The 19,541-nt window shown below is 51.0% G+C and overlaps 1 protein-coding gene across 3 annotated transcripts in view; it reads right to left on the bottom strand.

Annotated features, from left to right (window-relative positions):
- Nucleotides 1-19,541, bottom strand: part of RASSF7 (Ras association domain family member 7) — a 33,807-nt gene that overhangs the window by 2,365 nt on the left and 11,901 nt on the right. Inside the window, exons 1-4 of one of the 3 annotated variants that reach the window (XM_021555070.2) lie at nucleotides 14,916-15,031; nucleotides 2,307-2,460; nucleotides 1,210-2,114; nucleotides 101-269 (exon numbers count right to left, since the gene is read on the bottom strand). In XM_021555070.2, the coding sequence (XP_021410745.2) occupies nucleotides 101-269; nucleotides 1,210-2,114; nucleotides 2,307-2,409 (1,177 nt within the window). In that variant the 5' untranslated portion in view covers nucleotides 2,410-2,460; nucleotides 14,916-15,031. Of the gene's footprint in view, nucleotides 1-100; nucleotides 270-1,209; nucleotides 2,115-2,306; nucleotides 2,461-14,915; nucleotides 15,032-19,541 lie in introns of those variants that run through there. The other 2 variants (XM_021555073.2, XM_031505054.2) reach the window with 2 other exon arrangements.

Genomic DNA, 19,541 nt, shown 5'->3' with positions numbered 1-19,541 from the left:
CTGGTCAGCTTTGGGGCTGACCCCTGGGAGAAGGAGGCAGGGAGCGGGCAGGGGTCCCGTGGAGCAGCGCCCGCGGCCGAGCCAGCGGCAGCGTGCTGACCTCCGTTTCTCCGGTAGGCTGGCAGCTCGCACGGGCTCGGCTCCGGCTGGGCGTCCTCCTCGGACCTGGCCTGCAGGACGGTCACCGTGGCCCCCGTCTGCTGAATAAACTGCTGCAAATTACACTGCCTCAGCTCCTTATTTAACTCCTCCAGCTCTTGGGTCTGGGCCTGCAAAACACACACCGAGGGGGGGACAGGGTGAGCCGCGTGTTCCCCCCATGCCCCAAGCCAGCTGGCAATCAGCCACCGGGGCTCACCCTGCCGGTGCCAGCAGAGGGAACCTCAGGGGTTCTGCGGCTCAGCTGCCCCTCTCTGAGGGCCTGCAGGAAGGGAGGCGATGGGGACGAGGAAGACGCTGGTTTGGGAACAGCCCTGCTCTGCTGCATCTCCACAAGAGGGTGCGAGCAGCCATCAAACGGCGGCCGCGGCTGGGAGATGCCAAATGCAAATGAGATGCTCAAGGAAAGATGCTGAAAGCACGGACAGCCTGGGGAAGGCCTGGCTGGATAAAAGCTTCCCCATTTTGCTCCAAGGGGACATGGTGGGTAGGAAGCAGGAGTCACTCAGCCCCTTGACCCCTGATTCTGGAAGGCTGCAACAGGCAAGCTGGGGGGGCATCACAGCTCATCCCCAGAGCAGCCATCTCCACACTGTGCAGCCCCCCACCATGAGCCCAAGCCCTGCATGGCCAAAAGACTTTGTGAACAGGCACCATGGAGACCTGTTCCATGCCCTTTGTGATTCCTTCATCCAAGATGACACCAATCCTTGTGCCAGCGCCATCAACCCCACACACGGACCACTTCTTGCTCCAGCACCATTGTCTGTGCTGGAGCGAGGTGATGCTGTGCTCCCAGTGCACCAGTTAGAAGGAGCATTAGTCCAGATGTAGCTTGCACAGAGCGCAATGGGTGTGGGGCAAGAGTGGTGGTGTCCCTCTGTTAGCGATCACTGCTGCTGAGAGCTGTGCACCCAGTCCCAAGTTCACTGGGCAGGTGGAGTAACCAACCCCACTCAACCCACTGATCTAATGTGTCTGGAAAGCTGGTCCCACCCTCTCCTGAAGGTCTTACCACCCCATGGAGTGGCTCAACCCAATCCTATCTACCTGCAGGTTCTTTTCAGCTTCCTCCAGGGCCTTCTCCACGCTGGCCAGGTTGCTCTCCAGCTGGGTGCCTTGCTTGACCTTGGCCTCCAGGTCCCTTTTCATTTTGGTGGCCATGTCCTCCAGCTCTATGGGGCTGGGCATAGAGATCTCCTTCCCTCTCTTGGCTCTCTCGGCCATCTCCCATTGGATCTCCTCCTGCAGGGCTTCAGTCCGGACACTTAGCTCATAGATCCTCTGGGTGTACTCCTCCAGGCTGGCCCGCAGGCTCCTAACCCGCTCCTGTCGCTCCCGCTCGCACTCCTTTTCCAGCCGGAGCTCACTCTGCCAAAACTCCTCCTCACCCAGCTCTGTCTCATTCCTCCGCACCACTTGCTCCAGATAGAGGATCTCATTCTCCTGGCCAGCAAGCCGGCTGCGCTCCCAGAGCCGTAGGTCCATTTCTAGGGTGTCCCCATGGGCCTCCAAGGAATGCAGCTGCTCCTGCTGCTGCAGCACTCTCCTAAAAAGCTCCTCCTTGGAGGGCTGGACAACACCACCACCCTCCAAGTCTAGCCCATCCCGTGTTTGGTGCCTCCATCGGCCCATGGTGAACAGGTCACTGGAGCCTGTAGGACCCAGGCTGAAGGTCATGGATTTTTTCGGCTCCCTGGAACGGGGTCCATCTATGCTGGTGAGCCTGGGCTTGATGGGCAAGCTGGCCCGGATGAACGTCCTCTCGGGAGCTTGGGGAGCGCCCTCCGAGGAGGGCCGCTCGGCCATGCTGGGGCCTGTCCGCCGCAGGATGAACTGCACGTCGCTGGCATACTGCCCACACTTGGCCAGCGACTCCAAGGGACACTCCAGCGGCAGCAGCTGCCGCTCCTTCTCCCGCAGCTTCTGCACCAGCACATAGCGGCCTGTCTGACCTGTCGGGAGGAGGGGAACACATTAGACTGGGAAAGCAGAGACCAGCAGGGCTGTGCTGAGGCTGCTGCCCCACAGGCACTGCTGGTGGCATCCCCACCAACACACAGCAAGATGTCCACCCACCCAAGGACTCCTCTTCCCAGAAAGAATCTGCAGATGGGGCATCCCCCCAGCAGATGGAGATGGCTCACCAATGGCCCGTGCCAGGGCAATGACCACTTCTTGGCAGGTGGTTTGCTCCGAGACTCCACACACGACCCTCTGGATCCCATCCACCCAGACCTTCAGCTCCATCCCCACAGCTGCCGGGCCTCAGGTGCTCTGGGTCATTGCAGGACAGGCTGCCTGTGGGGAGAAAAGAAACCAGGTTTCAATCCCATGCCACTAACAAGGAATACAAGACACCTTAAAAGCAGTGTCATTAAATCATCATCCCCTGGGTGAATCCTAGACCGAGAAGTTGTTCGCTGTCACCCTGTGCACAGATTGCACTTTTGCTGATGTTATTAAATGCTGATATTCATCTGCGAAAAAATTTTTTTTTCTTCATGTCTGGACAGTAAGTCCAAATCTTCCTGTAGTGGGAAATGATGAGGTCTGTGTGTCTGTGTGGTGCCCAAAAGATGCCCAGGTTATTTCTGCTGCAAGCACGGATTTTTAATGGGTTTGCTGGACTTTCACTGCAATTTCTTTGAAAATTTGACAGAGTGGCACTGAGAGATTTTCTAAGTAACATTGAAAAAGGCAGATGAACTGCCAGTTGCCCACTTCTGCAATGATATAAAGGGAAGATTCAGATAATGCGCATTTTAATCTTTTCATATTTACATCCATCTCAATTTATCAGAGAGAGATTAAGAAATTAAAATAAAGCCTCTTTCTGAACAAAAGCATGACCAAAGGTAGGGTTTGGGAGGGGTAGCCAGGCATAAGCACCCATGACAAAGCCCAGACTCTGACCAACACTGGGCCCAGCTCAGCTCCCACCCAGTGGGTACTACTAACATAAAACAACACCTGTTAGCCTGGGCACACCCAACTCCTGTCTCTTCCAGCAGCTCAACAACTGCAACTGGCATAAATAAAAAAAAAAAAAAAAGCACAAGCTGTAAAGAACTCAAATATTTGAGCTTACAGTGTTTTCAACCACGGTACAAAGATCTGTCTATTTTCCCTGCCATAACAGTGGTTTTGACAGTATGAGTCTTGTCTGAAAGCCCTAGATGGAGTAACATACACTAAATTTTCTGGTCCTCCATCCTGGGGGGGTCACAAACTGCTTTCCCAGCTTCACCTGGCTGGTCCCAGCCCCTCCCTCTGCTCCAGCTATCCCAAGTTTGCAGCCAGGCAAACTTGTGAGAAAGCTTGACCTTAGGTTAAACTCCACTGCTTCATTATTTTTTGTTGCCTACTTGAGTAATCAAAGGGAGGGCTTGAAGAGTCCTGTCTCCAGTGATGAGGAATTTTAATCCTGGTGTGAGAAAGGCAAGGAAGAACCAAGGAAGACACGGCTTCCTGAGGACGTTCTGCGCAGGTGCCAGGTCCTGCTGGTGCCACCTCCCTGCCCACCTCCAAAACATGGGCACAGAGCAGCCGTCACAAATACCTCAGCGCTGAGCTCATGTTTGCCTTGGCTGAGCGATCGGGGAAAACTGTGGGGCTGAAGGACACCTTGGGTTCAGCCCACCTCCCTGTAAGCCCCAAACCACTAAAATTTGCTAGATATAAATTTCAAGCTGCATTTTGGCACCACTCCCCAATCCTGTGTATTCAAGACTGCAACCGTCCCCCCGGCATGGAGCAAAGTCCAGGTGCCACTGCGGCACCACCCAAATCACCCTGAAACCACCGCTGTTCTCCACCCCCAACCTCCCCTCAGCAGCACCCTAACACCAAAACTGGAGTGCAACACACCCCACAGAGCACTCCCTAGACCCTTCTCCTTCCCTGGCCAGGGACCAAGCTAGTCTCAAATCTGGCTTCTTGTGGCACAACCCAGTAAGGGGGCCAGGAGTTTAAGAATAAACAAGAAAAATAACCCAGTTTGTTGAGTCCCACAACAGTCTCACCTTGCTGGCGAAATCGGGGCTGCCGAGCGCTGTGGGAGCAGGATGGCTGCTGGCACACGGGTCCCGGGCACCTGTCCGGGTTCAAACCAGGCACCAACCTCTGGCCCCGCCTTGCCGGAGTTCCAGGCAATCATTTACCAGCAGCCCAGCATGCGGCACAGCGCTGCCAAAAAGCTGCGAGAGAGGCAGCCAGCTTTGCTCCTCAAGCAAGAGGAACCCCCCCAAAAGCAGCCAGGGCATAATCCCCACTACATTCTCCAGCACCCCAAAATCCAGTGGATTTTATTGCTTCCTTAGATCCTTGCAAGCACAGGGGGTCCTTGCTGTAACCTCTGGGGGTTTTGGGAATTGTCTCCAGCTTGCTGCCAGATACAGGATGCTATCTGTCCCCTTGCAGAGGGCTGCTCCCTTCTCTGCCTGCCCTCCCCCTGCCTTCTGGGGAGGATCAGCTCCCACTCAAAACCAGCCTCACTGCCCCTCTTCCTCCAGATCCCTGGCCTCGCACAAGAGCTGACGGGATGAAGGATCACCTTATCTGAGGGGACCTGCAATGCTCCCTGATCCCCTCTATGCCTGCTTGGAAGGGACATCACAGGCTGCACTCAGCATCTCCTTCAAAATACTCCACCATGACAGCATCACTCTAGTTAAAAAAAAAAAACAAAACAAAAAAACCACACCCTAAAACCCCATCAGGCAATCAACCTTAAAACATTCACCTTGCCCCAAGCATCACCTTTGCTGTAACACACTCAGTTCTTTACCATCACTCAAAACCACAGCTGGGGGTGAATCTCATTGCCCCATTTGCAAATACACCCCTCTCTTAATGGGGTTCTCTGCCAACCCCCTGCATTAATAGTGGGTGCCTTCATTATACCACCATGTAGGAGAAATAATGGGCTTTTTTTGGGCAAGAATTACTTTTCCTGGGGAAGAGCAGCTTCGCAGCAGAAGGTAGGTTTCCAGCTGCCTCTGTTTGTATTTGCCCCAGGAGGTTGCTTTCATCATGAACCAGAAGTGCAGGCAGATGCCAGGCCCTGCCCCTGCCCCAAACCCCAGCACCAGCAGGTGGCTATGGGTGCCAGGATACATGATGGCTGCTCCCAAAGGCCGTTCATTTTATTCTTACACCTCCCCACTACAGATTTCTAAATAATTTTTATTGGAAGCAGGTTAACAAAATTATTAATTTTCTGTTCCCTTTCCCCATGTGATGGGTCCTAAAATTGAGGGTAGGGATGATTCATACCATGACTTCAACAAATTTCCTGACTGAAAGTAAGACTTTCAAATGCTGACACACAGAAAAAAAAAAAAATTAAAAATCTTAAATCCTCCAGCTTTATTTTGATTCCTGGTGCTACTGTCTCCCAGCCTCCCTGAAACTGTCAGGCTAAAGGAAGTGGAGATGGAGTATTTCTGCACGTGCAGGAGGATGCACATCTTACTCCTGCAAACTGCCATCCTGATGGCTGCTGGGACTCACAAAGGTTTGGTGACCTCCCTAGATCTGAAATAATAGAAAATTGGCCAGTTACCGTCCTCACAGAAGTGAGGCCCACTGCTGATTTGTATGGCCACCTGCCATGTCCCCTACAGAGTCTCTCAGAAACTGCGACAGCACCTTCCAGCCAAGGACTGCAAGGACTTTGCAAGAGTCTACTATGTTTTGACACACACAATAATAATAATAAAAAAATTAAAATCAGTTTCAGAAAAAGCTCACCCATTTTTCACCCAACAGTAAGGCCTACTGCAACCCAAACACCAAAGCACCCCAAACATCTCTACCACAGCTCCTAAAAAAGACCATCTGGGACCAGCATAAAGGTTTTGAGATAGGCAACCTGCCAGCACTAAGGCTTCACCCATTTTTGCAGGTTCACTCACCTCCCTCACTATGTCCACCCCCTGGCAGGGAGCTGGGTACAGGGCCAGGTGGCAGGAGAGGAGCACCAGAGGGAAGGTTTCTAAGAAAGCCTAATTAAAAGTGAAAGGAATCCAGAAGACCAGCCTTTTGTGTCAGGGTTTGGGCTGAGGATAAGGTCATAAAGATTCCTAGTTAATAAACTGCATAAGTACTTGAGAGCAGGCTGTGATGAGCCTGCAATCCATGAAGCACCAAGGTGTCCATAGGGACCAGCAGCTTTGCATTCCTTTGGATGCAGTCCAGGAAAATGCTGGGGTACTCTCAGTTGTTTTATTTCTACTTTGAACCTCACCCTCTGGCTCTTCTCCCACCCAGTGCCAGGGGGATGCTCATCCCAGCCATGTGCAGACACACCAACAAAAAAAACCCAACCCAACACATGAGTAAGCAGCAAGTGGGGAGGGGAGAGGTGGCTCTGTGCTGCCATCCTCTGTGCTGGGGCGCTGGCAGGCTGCCTGTGACTCACTGCCCTGGATCAACTGCTGCAGTGACACATCCAGAAGCTATTTAATACTTCCTCAAGTCTCCCCCTGCTCTAAGCACTGGGGCCAGCTCCTGCATCAAAGGGGAGAGATGGTACTTGCCCACCTGCTGAAACATCTGATGGGGCAGAAGCCTCCCTATTACTGTGGTGACCAACACCGAGAAGATCCGTAAGTAACTGAAGCCTCCTGATAACACCTGCAGCAGGTTGGAGGGGATGGGACATGTGCCAGGTTTCCTTCCAGACCATGAACTGTGTCCTCCTGCCTTGGGACCCTCTTTTGGAGTGACATCACCTGCCCTTGGCTGAGCTGTTACAGGGACTGAGCAGTTCTGCTGGGCTTTCCATGCCATGTCCATCCCAGGACAGAAGGCAATGCCACGGTCAGGGTTGACCACTGACCAGCCCAACTCTAAGCGTGTATCAGCTAGGGGCAAGGTTTGATGTCATGGCACATCCCAGGCTGGCAGCTCCCTTGCTGGGCAGAGATGAGCATCCACAACTCTGAACAAGCTGTCCATGCAGCAGAGTCCATGCAGCTGGGAGCGCCAGGCAAAGCCCCAGCCCCTTGCTGCATGACCTTTCCACCATTCCAGCTCGTCCTGAGGATGCCAGCCCTAGGATCCTGAAGGAACACGTCCTCTGGCCTGGTACAAGGCAGCCAAGAGGGTCACCTACCAAAGACAGCAGTGTCCTGTCCTTCAGCGTGGAGGCCATCAGGGTGCAGCTGGGACACTTGCACAGGGCTCCAAACTGGAGCAACACATGGGTTACTCCTCCCGGCACAAAGAGTTGACTGGGGTTAAACAAGCTTGAGAGGTGACAAACAAGTCCTACCAGAGTGGTCACAGCCCAGAGAGGCAGCTCCTCATCCTTCCACCATCACAGGGAGGGTGTGCAAGTGCTTCTCACACCCCAGGCCTAAGGAAGCCACCAGCCCTTACACAACAAAGCCACAAGTACCCAGGAGCAAGGAAGCAGCCAGCATGAGGCTCTAATTCACACCCAAGCAGCTTATTTGGGGGTGGCCATAATAGCACCATATCCTCAGTTCACCCATCATCCCTCATCCAGCTCCCTACTCTGATATGCTGTGCCTGACAGAAAGCCCTAAAATTTGGCAAATTACCAAAATTGCCAATTTAACCTGAAGGTGCACTTTTACATATTCATGTGTGGATGGACCCAAGCCCAAACACCCCCCAAGGGTCTGCTGCCTTTCAATAGCAAGCAGCTTCTGCTGGGGGCATCCTACAGCGCACAATACACACTTGGCATCAGCAAAAGCTACATCCGCGTTTCAAGGGATTTTTGCACTAAAGGAGATCAAAGGAAAACTATGTCTTGGGCATTTGCATGCTCCAGAGCTAAAGCATGATTTGAGCCAGAAATCACAGACCACCACGGATTTTTCCTCTGGCAATCCAAGGGGTCACATGTCCCACACAAGAATCTTGAAGTCTTGCAGGAACTGTCCAAAGAGACATTTCTGGAGAGCCATAAGCACCACACCAGCAACCCCCCATTAAGAGAAAAATAGAGGCTTAGAGATTTTCTGCTCCACTTCCTCCCAAAAATTACAGACCCATGCTAACATGCCTGGGGAAGCTAGCCAATGCTGAGCAGGGCGGGAAGAGTCAGGGACAAATCCTGCCCAGGGCTGTGACGCAGAATGGGGACAGTCCTCAGGGTGATGGCCTTTGGCAGGGATTTAGGGGAGGGAGGCGCACATCATGACTGGCGTCAAAGACACTCACTCTATGCCATCCCCACCTGCCAGGATTTCTGCTTTCAACTCAAGCTTTTGGGTCTGCTACAGCATCAGACCCACATGGAAACAGAAGAAACAGAAATAGCACTGTGAAGAAGCTGGGAGACTTTTTCTCCCTCTTAGATAAGATTAAGATTTGTGGCTGTGCCAGGTCAGCATTGAGAGTCATATGAAAACATCAAGAATCACAGCCAGTGACATTTTAGGGATGATTACTAGTCAGTCCACCCCACAGATGAGCCACCAACCAAAATCTCATTATAAATTAAAAGCAGCAAAAACACCCCTCCACCTACTGCACACACTCACATTACAGCGTTTCAGCCTGGAAGCGGAAGGATCATCTTTCGCACCTTCATGCATCATGTTTCTCCCTTGCAGCACTAATGGCTACTGTCCATGGGGGGAGAGCTGGCAGGGCTGGCTAGGAAAAAGTCTGCCCTAAACATCAAGGTTTGCAAGGAAATCATTAGCAGCACCTGCTATTCCCATAACCATGACCATCACCCCCAGTCCTACATGTGAGGAGTAACTTCTTGAAAGCAGCTGGAAATAAATCCGTAGGTTCTTCCCAAAGGGGAGAAGCAAAATTAGCAACAGTGTGTAGATTAGAGGGAAAAGAGGAAAGGCTTTTGCACTGCCATGCTCTTTTCTTTCTTGTGCAATTGAGCACACCCTGATTCCATGCCCAGGATGGACCTAGCTTTGCCCTCAGTACAGGGGCAAGACTGGGTCAACATATCTTGGGGTGCTAGGCTGATCTAGGTTAGGTTCATCATCTTTAGGGGATGACTCACAATCCAGCTCCTAAAAGGCAAGCTCTGAGGGGTACTTGCCCAAGCATCCACACAAACACAACCATAGCACTCATATGCCAGCAGGTCCAGAATCTCTGCTGTGTTCATCTTCCACAGCAGTCATCAGCGACAGCACGATTCAATTTGTGAGTATTCCCCTGTTATTACACACAGTCCATTCCCCAAGTCAGAACACAGCATGTATTTCTCCCCACACAGAACACAAGGAGGGAATCTTGAGAGGCAAGATCCTGCTGAAGCCTTAGAAATACTCTTCCCCAGCCCAAGAAGAGAACTTCCATTCAACCCTACCTTCAAGGACAAAACCAAAATGGGGAAAACCCAACTAATGAGGTCGCTCTCCCAATGCCTCCAGAAGAGCCAGAAAGAACCCTCAAAGTGCAGCTTCCTTGAGATGCTTGCCCTGTCCAGCCCAGAGGATGAGATGAGCCTTGACCACCCTGAATACCAGCAGAGACAGACACTCTCCCTGTCTCCTGTCAAAGTAATCAAGAATTTCATCCCCGTAGGTTTACAGGAAAATTCAGGCTCTGCAGCTGTCCTGCAAATAGGACCAGGGACATAAAAAAGCCAAATGACCTACAAATATTGTTCCTCCAACCTGCCTTCCAGCCTCCTTTAGAAGTGCTGGTGTCAGCCACCAGCAATCCTCTTTCCATTCCAATTCTCCTCCTACAGGATAAGGTAATTAACAAATTCGCAAATGCACAACCAGGGATAAACCTTCCAGATTTTATTCTCCATTTCCAGAATAACTTGCAGTTTCCTACCCTGCTTCAGAAAGCAGCCACATGTCAAGGACACACTGCTGGGTGTCCAGAATAAAGGATGCACAGATGAATATACAGGTGCATGCTGTCATGGATATTTATTTATAACTTTGTAGGATTAAAAAGGATTTTAATGACCCTTTGTAGAGAGCTGAATAGGCTCCTTTCTCTCACATGCTCAGGCACAAAGACAAATAAACAAGAGACTCATAATGAATCCTGGCTGAAACCTTTGATAAGACCCTTGGGTATTTTAGAAATCTCTGCTTTCACACTACCTGGCACATGACTAATTAGGTGGAGGTGCTATCAATCACTGCCTGAACCCACATAGAGACAATAAGCTCTTTAAAGCAGTAAATTCGTGGCATATCTCTGGAGAGGCAAGTGCATCTGGGACATCCATCCTGAGGTACAAATCACAGTCCTGCAAGTGAAGGAAATCATGGCTGCATGACCAACTCTAATCCCCCAAACTGCCTTGCTGGACTTTAGGCTGAAGGCATTTTAATGCCAGCAAAGGGCTCCAGCTCTTGCTCCATACATAGGGCCAACCCCTACTGATACCTGAAGGATCAAAATGGGATAGGAACATAAGCTGGGGACTGGGCCAGCATTCCTGCCTGCACAGAGTGGGAGACTCAATAAAAATACATTGTTTCTTCTGAAGAATTTAGTTGCTTAATTCTCATGCAGCTAATGCTCACATGGTGTCGCTTTGGGGAAATACGTACTTTTAAACTTCCTAGCCCAACTTCTTTATACTCCCAGCAGGTCATTAAAAAGCCTCATGAATTCAAAGAGGACAATACCAAATCCAAAGTCTCAGTCTAAGAAATCCTCAAACTGCATTAAGGCAGTACAAAAAATACTTGAGAAGGAGTTTTGAGGGACAGCTAGTTGTCAGCATGCAGCCATCTCAAAGATTCAAAGCCATGTTTCTAGCACCTCCACTCCTGAGTCCCAGTGATGCTTCCCTTCCAGAGTGGGAGAGCAAATGTCCTTTTGCAACATATAATGGTGAGTTTGAAAGATTTTTAAAATACTAGAAAGAGCAATAGAAAAGGTCTTTAAAAAACCAACAAAAACACTCAACTACAGGAAGCCTTTATGCACGAACACCTATGTAGACACAGCTTTTTTTCCCTACTGATGGTGGACAAGTGGGAGTACCTTGGATCACATATGATGTGGTACAACCTTGTGCCCAGGCTGGGTTAGCCCCGGGAAAGACTTGCAGAGGCGATCCTTTGGGATGGGACCCCAAGACTTGACAAGCTGCCCTGAGAAAGTCCCCTCCTAGAGGAATCAGGGCAGGGAAAAGAGGAAGCCTGGGAAACACCTAACTTTCTACAGGCACAAACCATCAAGCAAATACCTGGGCATAATGGTCAAGAGTCCAGGGAGACCATGAGCTGCTTTCCGACAACGAAGCTGTTCCTCAGAGAAGAGTGTGTGTGTTTGTGTTGCAGGAACCAGCCAGCACTGATCACAACATGCAAAGAGGTCCACCCAGATTCCCACCGCAAGTATGTTTGGCTCTTAGCAGGAAGGAGAGCTGACACCTCCAAACATTGCCAGAACTTGGTAAAGAAAATAAAAATTGGCAAGTGAAAACAGCAACCACAAAGCCTCCAAAAAAACCAACACAACCCATCTTTATTCTCATGAAGAGATGCGTATGGTGTGTATCCACCTCCAGCTGCCTCAGGCAAGCATCCAGAGGCAGAGACAGGCTCCCTGCTGCACACTCACATTTCCTGGGGAAAGCATTGTTCACAGCAGGAATCATTAAACCAGCAGGAACCCTACAAGTGCTCTCCCTGTCAGACAGCTTCACAACACCATCTGGGTGCCAATGGTATACCCGGGCTGGCAGGAATAACAGGGAGCAAAGGGGAGGCTGCCACGCACTGGGCTTCCCTGCCAACACAGCTGCTCTCCTGCAGGATCTCTAGGAGCCTCTAAAGTCCCTGCTGTGCTCAGGAGTGCAATGCTAGGTCTAACACTACGGAGGACATCCATGGGAGGCCCTGGTCCCCAAAGGGCTATTGAGAGCACTGTGACATTCCACTGTCATGCAGGAAGCACCCTAGGGGACACAAGAAGGCTTGAGCATGAGACTCCAGAGATGAGCTCCAGCAGGTTCTGTGCGCTGTAGCAGGGTTAGGAAGTAGCAGCAAAAGAAGCCTTCATGGCTCGATTGTCCTGAAGTTTCCACCTATGTGTTTGGTTAAGAAGTGTTTCAGGTTATTTCCCCCCTCCCTCCCCATACCATCCCCCTTTTTTTTTTCTTTTTAAGGCAACAAGTTATTCTAGATGACTAGCCTGGGGCAGCTGGAAGCACCCCAGCCCTCAAGAAAGTGCTGACTCCAGCCCACAAAAAGCCAGACAATCAGCCACTTTTAGGAGCTCCTGAAGTTTGCAAATAGAAAATGGAAGGACATAAAAATGTTAGCAGTCCTTTACAACAACAGGATTCTGTTAAAAACCTTCAATGGGGTCCCGCTTAAGCTTTAATTTGAATACACGGGTTTGCAAAGGCATAGACAAGTTGGAGCAGATGGAAGAACATCCTTTAAAAAGATGCTCTTGAAAACAATGCATACACAGAGAGCTGGCACCTAAAGTGTCCTTCATGCCTTTATTTAATCTGGGGCACAGAGCAACCCATTGTCAAACAGCACCTGGATTTCTCCCTAGCTCACCACAGCACCCAACCTTGCATGACTCCAGAAAATACTCTGCTCTGAAGCCTTGGCACACACATCACTGCCTCCCAGCCAGGAAGGATTAACTCTTTGTCTGGAATTGCTCCCAAAGCATTCCCTCCCCAGCACATGGAGAAACAACAGAACATGGGTATAGGTCAATTCTGTGCCACCACTGGAGGTCTTTCCTATTGAAGATGACATGAACAAGACAGGACAGAGAGATGCTGAAAAACATGGAAAGGATGATCCAGTGTGGACCATGCAGATGCACTCAAGCAATATTTCCCTGCAGCACGTGGCGACAGCGAAGGCAACCAGAGGACACATCTCCACTGTGGAGATGGACAACACACACATGTTGCCAAATTAGTGCTCAGGTCTGTCTCTTTAAGACCTGGGTAAAACTCATTTCCATGTCCCGCTCACACTCATTTGCAAAGAGTTTTATATTTTAGAGCAACTGGCATGCCATTGCTAGGAAATAGTGCAGGATCCTGGCAACTGCAGTGCTCAATGCTTTGAGTGCTGAGCACCTGCAGGTGCTGCAAGCAGCACTCCCTGTCCTCACAACTTTGTACAACAGGGTGGAAGAAAGGCTTCAGGAAGATATGTGTGCACTTGTGGCAGCTTCTGGATTTCCATGCCATTTCTTTCGAGGGGGCATGGGGAAGCCAGCAGAGATATGCAGAGACAGAGTCCAGGCATCGTGCTTAGGCTCCCCCAGCAGATAACTGGGATGTGGGAGGATTCCTGGCATTCCAACGGCATCAACAGAAGGTAAGAACATCCCCCCCTCCCCACAGCCCCTTCCTGAGAAGACACCACCGGCACTGCCTGATAAGGAAAACAAGCAGCGTTCCCACTCCTACCCACTGCAGATACAGCATGTGCTCACGGTTTTCTCTCTTCTCCACAAGAAGAGCTGCAATTCCTGCCTCCCGAGGAGTGCAGCTCCCCACAGAGCTGCCCCTCGAGGTGAGCTGACAGGTGTGTGCAGCACCGCTGCTCCATTCCGGCAGGCGCCAGGGCCCCAGCATTTGACAGCGGAGCTCCGGCATTCGTGCTCCCACACGCTCCCGGGGCCCGTGCCTGCCTGGCAAGTCCCGGCAGAGCGCGGGGCCCGGGCCCGCGCCGTTAGCACCGGCATCCCGGGGAGCCGGCCCCGGCTCACGGCGAGGAGCGGCCAAAGACCCCGTCTCGCCTCTTCCGACCATTTCGCACTAGTTTCCGCCTAATTTCTCCTGAAATCAGCCATCCCAAGGGGAGTGCCATGGGCCGTGCCTGAGGCAGCCACTCGGAGTGCGAGGTGCACGGCTGTGACCCTTTCTTCTGTACACTACCCTTGAACGCACGTTTGTGTTTTTAACCCGCAATTACAAAGCGCTGTTGCAGGGCAGGGAAAAAAAAGCCAGGAGAGGAGCTTGGTGTCCAGTTCCCCCCGCCTCCTCCTCCCCGCAGCAGGCCACAAGTGGAGTTACGAAACAACCTGCCAACCTGCCGGCAGAGTTCACGGAAGGCATCAGAAGTATGCGGCTGGAGCCTGGCTCTTATCGAGGAATTTAACCCCTCTCCTCGGGGAGACGGAGACGTCTCTGAAGGGAGAAAGGACGAGCGGTTTTGCCCCACGGATGCGAGGGGAGGAGGCTCCTGGCACGGGCATCGGAGACCCCCACGCCGCCTCGGTTCCCCCGCCGGGGGCTCCGGACAGCGTTTGCCGCGCCGGTGGGGCCGCGGAGCTGCTCCTGCCAGCGGCGCCCGGCCGCACCGTGCTGGTGGCCGGAGCTGCCGGAGTGCCCCGGGCAGGCGGGAGGCAGAGCCGCCCGTTTGCTCGACCGATCGGGGCACGACAGGGGCGGCACCGGGCAGGTGGCAGCGGCGCTCGGGGTCTCGCCGGCGCCCAACGCCGCTCCCGGTCACCCCAGCCCGGGCTCTCCTGACGGGATCCGGGGTTACTGCGGCGCCCTGCCCCAAGCCAGCTGCTCGCCGCCCCTGCCCCACTTTGCAGCCCCGTGGGGCTGTCCCCCGCCCCGGTGGGCCCTGCCAGGCGGACGAGGCGCCGGCTGCCCCGGGGACGGCTCTCTCCGCGGACACCCGGGGCCAGCGGCCCCGCCTCAGCCGCAGCCCCGGAGCTCGGGGCCGCTCCCGGCGGTACCGGCCCGGCTGCGGCAGGGCAGGGCCGCGCCCGGCGCTGCAAAGCAGCGGCAGCCGCTGCCCGGCCGCACCGCGCCCGTGCGCACTCACCTGCCGCCAGCCCGGCCAGGCAGCGCGGCTCCGGCTGCGGCTCCGGCTGCGGCTGCGGCTCCTCTCCCGGGCGGCGGCAGCGGCCGCTCCGCTCCGCTCCCGTCCGCTCCGCAGCGCGGAGCCGCGCCGGCCTCAGCCCCGCCCTCCGCGCCCCGCCCGCCGGCCCCGCCCCGCCAGGTGAGCACCGCCCCCGCCAGGTGAGCCCCGCCCCACACACCAAACTCCCCCGCATCACCTCGGCTGTTTAAAAAAAAAAAAAAAGTCTGAAATTCTCCTTAAAAAAAAAAAAAATCTTAAATAATTTTAAAATCTCCCCCAACAGCGTTAAAATCGTCTCTTTGAAAAAAGTCATAAAACCGCTCTAAAAAAACAATAGATTAAAAATCTTATTTTAAAAGAAAGACTTAAACTCTTCTTTTTGGTTGTTTTCTTAAGAACTCATAAATTCTACATTTTTCCCTTAAAGTCTTAAGTTCTCCAATAAAAGTAAAACTATTTAAAAAACTTTTTAAAAGTATTGATTGTCCTTTTATTTAAAAAGGTTATTAATTTATCTTTTAAAAAACCTGAAATAATCTTTTTTAAAGAAGACTTAAAATATCATTTCCTAAAAAGAAACCAAGCAAAACCACCCTGTACTTCCCTATCCCTGACTCTTGGCTCTGTGGGGCCACAAGTGTGGGCTCATTCCTGCCTGGAAGTGCTCAGCCTGTCTGACAGCAGGGCCCAGACCTCCGCCTGTCCCAGCAGATCCCCGAGTAGAACAGAGGAAACAGCCCCTTTTCAGAGAGAAGAGCCTGGCCTGGTGCACAAGGAGGGTGCAGCCCTCGAGCCCCGTGGCCTTCAGCCGGCCGGGGGCTTAGAACGCCCTAAACCCGCTGAGAGATGACAGCAGGGAGACAGGTTCAGCCGGTTTTGGAAGAAGCAGGTGTCTGCTGCCATGCTGCAGGCTTTGGAAACTTCTCACCTCCTCTCTCGGTCAGTTCTTCCCATCCTAACTCTCAAAAAACCCACCTGAAAGCTCCCCCTACTCTGCATGATACTGTCCTTCCTCCATGGTCCTCCAAGCAATGGGGATGGCTGTGATGGCATCAGAATCCCGTCCTCAAAGTCTCCACTGGTCAAAGTGCTCCAGCAAGGCCTGTGCTGGTGCAACCCCAGTACCAAACACACAGTGACCTTTATATTTCTTCATCCAGAATGTCTTGTGAAATGTCCCACTACTCATGAAAAAGGATAACCCACCCATCAGACCTTGGATCCTGAGGTAACTGTTCCAAAACTGATCTTAGGTTTGTCGCTCCACCACAAAATGTGTGCTAATTTTAATTTATGGTTGGAAAAATCCCCATCTCATGCAGGTCTTATAATATCCTTATCTAGGATTTATGATATCTTTAACTACTCCCTTCTCCACATGGAAGCTGCTGGGATTAGGAGGTGATGCAACACACAAGTCTGTAGCTGTCACTCGGCAGCTTTAATTGGGTTTTTAAATGAAGTTTTCTGTTGTTCTGACATATTCCTCATAATTACGATCTCCTAAAATCAGATAGTACATCTGGTGTTCCGTAACACAGGCCATGCCCTGGAGACCTTACAGCACAGGAGGAACAAAGATCTATAAAAGAAAACAACAAAGCTGTTCTCAGGAGATACATATCTTATTTAATAGGTTGGACAGTCTTCTGAGATCCCAATCGGATACAAGCTGAGCAGAGGCTCATTTGCCACTAGCAAGGATGGTTGCCTTTCTTTTAAGAAAAGATTTTGAGTTTTAAATTTTTCTACTTTTAGTAGGTTGTAAAAAGTTCAGAAATCTCTTGTAAAATTATTCCCGTGAAAGATAAATAAACTAACTCTGTCTCTCACGTCTGCATGGTCCCTTGATTCCTCACCCTATGAAGAGTTCTCTGCACCTTCCATCAATTAAGATGGATAAAAATGTCCAACATTTATTTTCACACTGGTGAACTTTGCCAGAGTGGCTCATGGACCACCTTCTCCAGCCATAGCTCTGTCTCAGATTTATTCTCAAAGCTCCTGTGATGCTGAGGGCATGTTCAGGGACTGTTCAGGCATAGCGACTGAGCTGGGTTTGTGCCCACTGGTTCCTTGTTGGGATTTCTACAGGTGTACCTTAGAGTTTTGAAAAGTCATGTCCTCATTGTACACGGAGCAGTCAGGCTGCTTTAGGGAGGAGAGCAATGCTGTCTCAGCATCCTGAGCAGCTGAATCATAACCAAGCAGGTCCTTTGGTCTCTCCAGCAGCAGATGAGATAGTAATCCTATCTGAGTTTCTCCAAAGAAGATGATGCTGTCTTGCTGCTGTGCTCAGGAGCACAACAAGTAGTGCCCTGGTTCTGAGGCTTCTGAAGATGCAGAATATCTTTGCACAAAAACCCCCTCCTGAGCACAAACATACTGTGGGTGAGCAGCAGGTCACCAGCTATAGCCTCTCTTAGCAGGGCACATCTTCCCTGGAACAGCCACCCAAGCCCAGCAGTGTTAGTTGGTGCTACAGTCCATGGTCAGTGTGGGGCATGAGGGGAAAATGGATATTTGAGGCACTCGAATCTGCAGAGGCCTCAGGAAATTTGTCAGTCACTATCCTTTCCTGACACAGCTACAACATTACATGTGCCTCAGAGAAATTACCCAGTGCATCTCTTGCCTGGCTGAGCACACAGAAGGGCACATTTTCCCCAGCAGGTGAGCTTCCCTCTCAAATAAAGACAACAGCCCCCCAAATCCCAGCACTTCCAGGAAAGCCCTGGCCCCAGAAGAGAAAAGTGGCCAGTACCAGAGGGCATGTTGACTTTCTCTTCCAGCAGACACCCTCTACTTGAAAAGCTGTAATCCAAAGATAGAAGTGAGGACCTCTCTCTCTCTCTCAACAATATGTATAAATAACACATATAATTACACCTATAAAAATATTTATATATACATATATATATATATATGTATATATACACACACACATGAGTACTGCCTTCTGTTGTTCAACATACATTTGTAGCAATGTTACAAAGTGCCCATTGACCCTTGCTGCACTTTTAGGGCTTTTGGAAAGTTTGGAGGGTATTAAGTTTTTCCAGGTTTCTTTGGAAGATTTTGAATTCACCATATATTTTTCTGGTAAGGGTTTTATTTTGTGACCATACACTGTTTTAGTGAGAGACAGAAGATGCTGTTTCAAGTGTAACAAAAAGGGCTTCTCTGGAAGAATTTTTTTCCTCTGTTTCTAGGACAACAAGAGACATAAGAAGAAAAGATCCTGCAGCATCACAGGAAAGCCAAATCGGGGCTTGGCACTGCAGAGCCCTGCAGCTCACTGCCAGAGTACTACAGACTGTACCCCCTCATTTCCACCCACAACCCTGCTTGGGCTCAGGCTTGCAGGAAAGAGAGACCTTGGTCTGGTGGGTAGATGAGCTGTTGTCCTTCAAGGGCAGGCCTTCTGGCCTCTGAAATGTGATGTATTTCTTGTTCTGCTTTATTCAAGGGAGTGTCCCTTCTGCTTCTGCAGCAAGCCTGGAAAAGCTGCTGGGCACTTGTCTCCTGTGGCTGCAAGGAATGGGGATGGTCACCAGCAGTCTGCAGAATTGCAGTCTAAATTAGTAAACTTTTTGGCTGCACTGCTCTGATGTCTGGATTGCCCTGTGCAGGCACACAGCCCTTTCCCAAAAGCACTGACAGCCACTGCAAGGTCTGCACATGCCTCTCTGCTTTCCATATCTCTGGTGGTGGGAGCTGTGAAGGGACACCTGCAAAAGGTGTCTCATGAAAAGTGGTACCCAGCACACTCACATTACAAGATGAATATAAAACCCACGATAGAGTCAGAGCCAAAACTTCCAGGTCTCTACATCCTCCAGAAATCTGCATTGCCTGGTCTTTGCTAAAATGGCTCCTGCGAAAGGTCCAAAAATGCAAAATCTAACTTCAAAGTGGAAGTGAATAACTCACAATGAGAAGAAGGGCTCTTACATATCCTTTTTGCAATAAAAAGTAGGAAAAAAATGTGATCTAGTTAGGTTGCAGCTCCTGCATTCCCATTCAGCAACCCTAGGGGTGTGCACGGCTAGATCATTACAACTTCATTGCCATTCCCCACTTCAAACAGTGAGTTGAACTGTGTGACACTGGGAGCAGGGGAGGAAAAAACAACTGAAACAATGGTGGATGGAAGCGAGAGAGAGAAAATGGATGGGAGAAACAAAAGGGGAAAAGGCAACAGTATCAGGAGAAGAAAAGATGCTCAGGGCACATCCCACAAGGTTTTATTTCCCATCCAGGTGCTGGGCAGAAGACCTGCTTTTCACCTAGGAAATAGCCTCATTAATTATGGCTGTTGAGTATGGGAATGCAACAGCTCTTTGCCATTCTGCTGCTCGGGTAGCCTGTGACCCGAGCCGTTCAGGTTTCCCAAGCATTTAGCAGTGTGGTCATGCTAATTTAGTTCGGTTTTTCAAAGGCTTGTGGGGAAAAGTCCTCTTCTTCCCAGAGGCATTGAAAGTTTTGACCTCCTGACCCTCCCTTTTACTAAGAGGTTCAAAAGCAGCATTGCAGCTGTTAAAGTTTTTCTTCATGCCTCAGTGATTCTCTGATGGGGGACCAAGC

This window comes from Lonchura striata, chromosome 6 (assembly GCF_046129695.1).
Source record: "Lonchura striata isolate bLonStr1 chromosome 6, bLonStr1.mat, whole genome shotgun sequence".
Lineage (NCBI taxonomy): Eukaryota > Metazoa > Chordata > Aves > Passeriformes > Estrildidae > Lonchura > Lonchura striata.
This window is presented reverse-complemented; position numbering and strand designations above follow the sequence as displayed.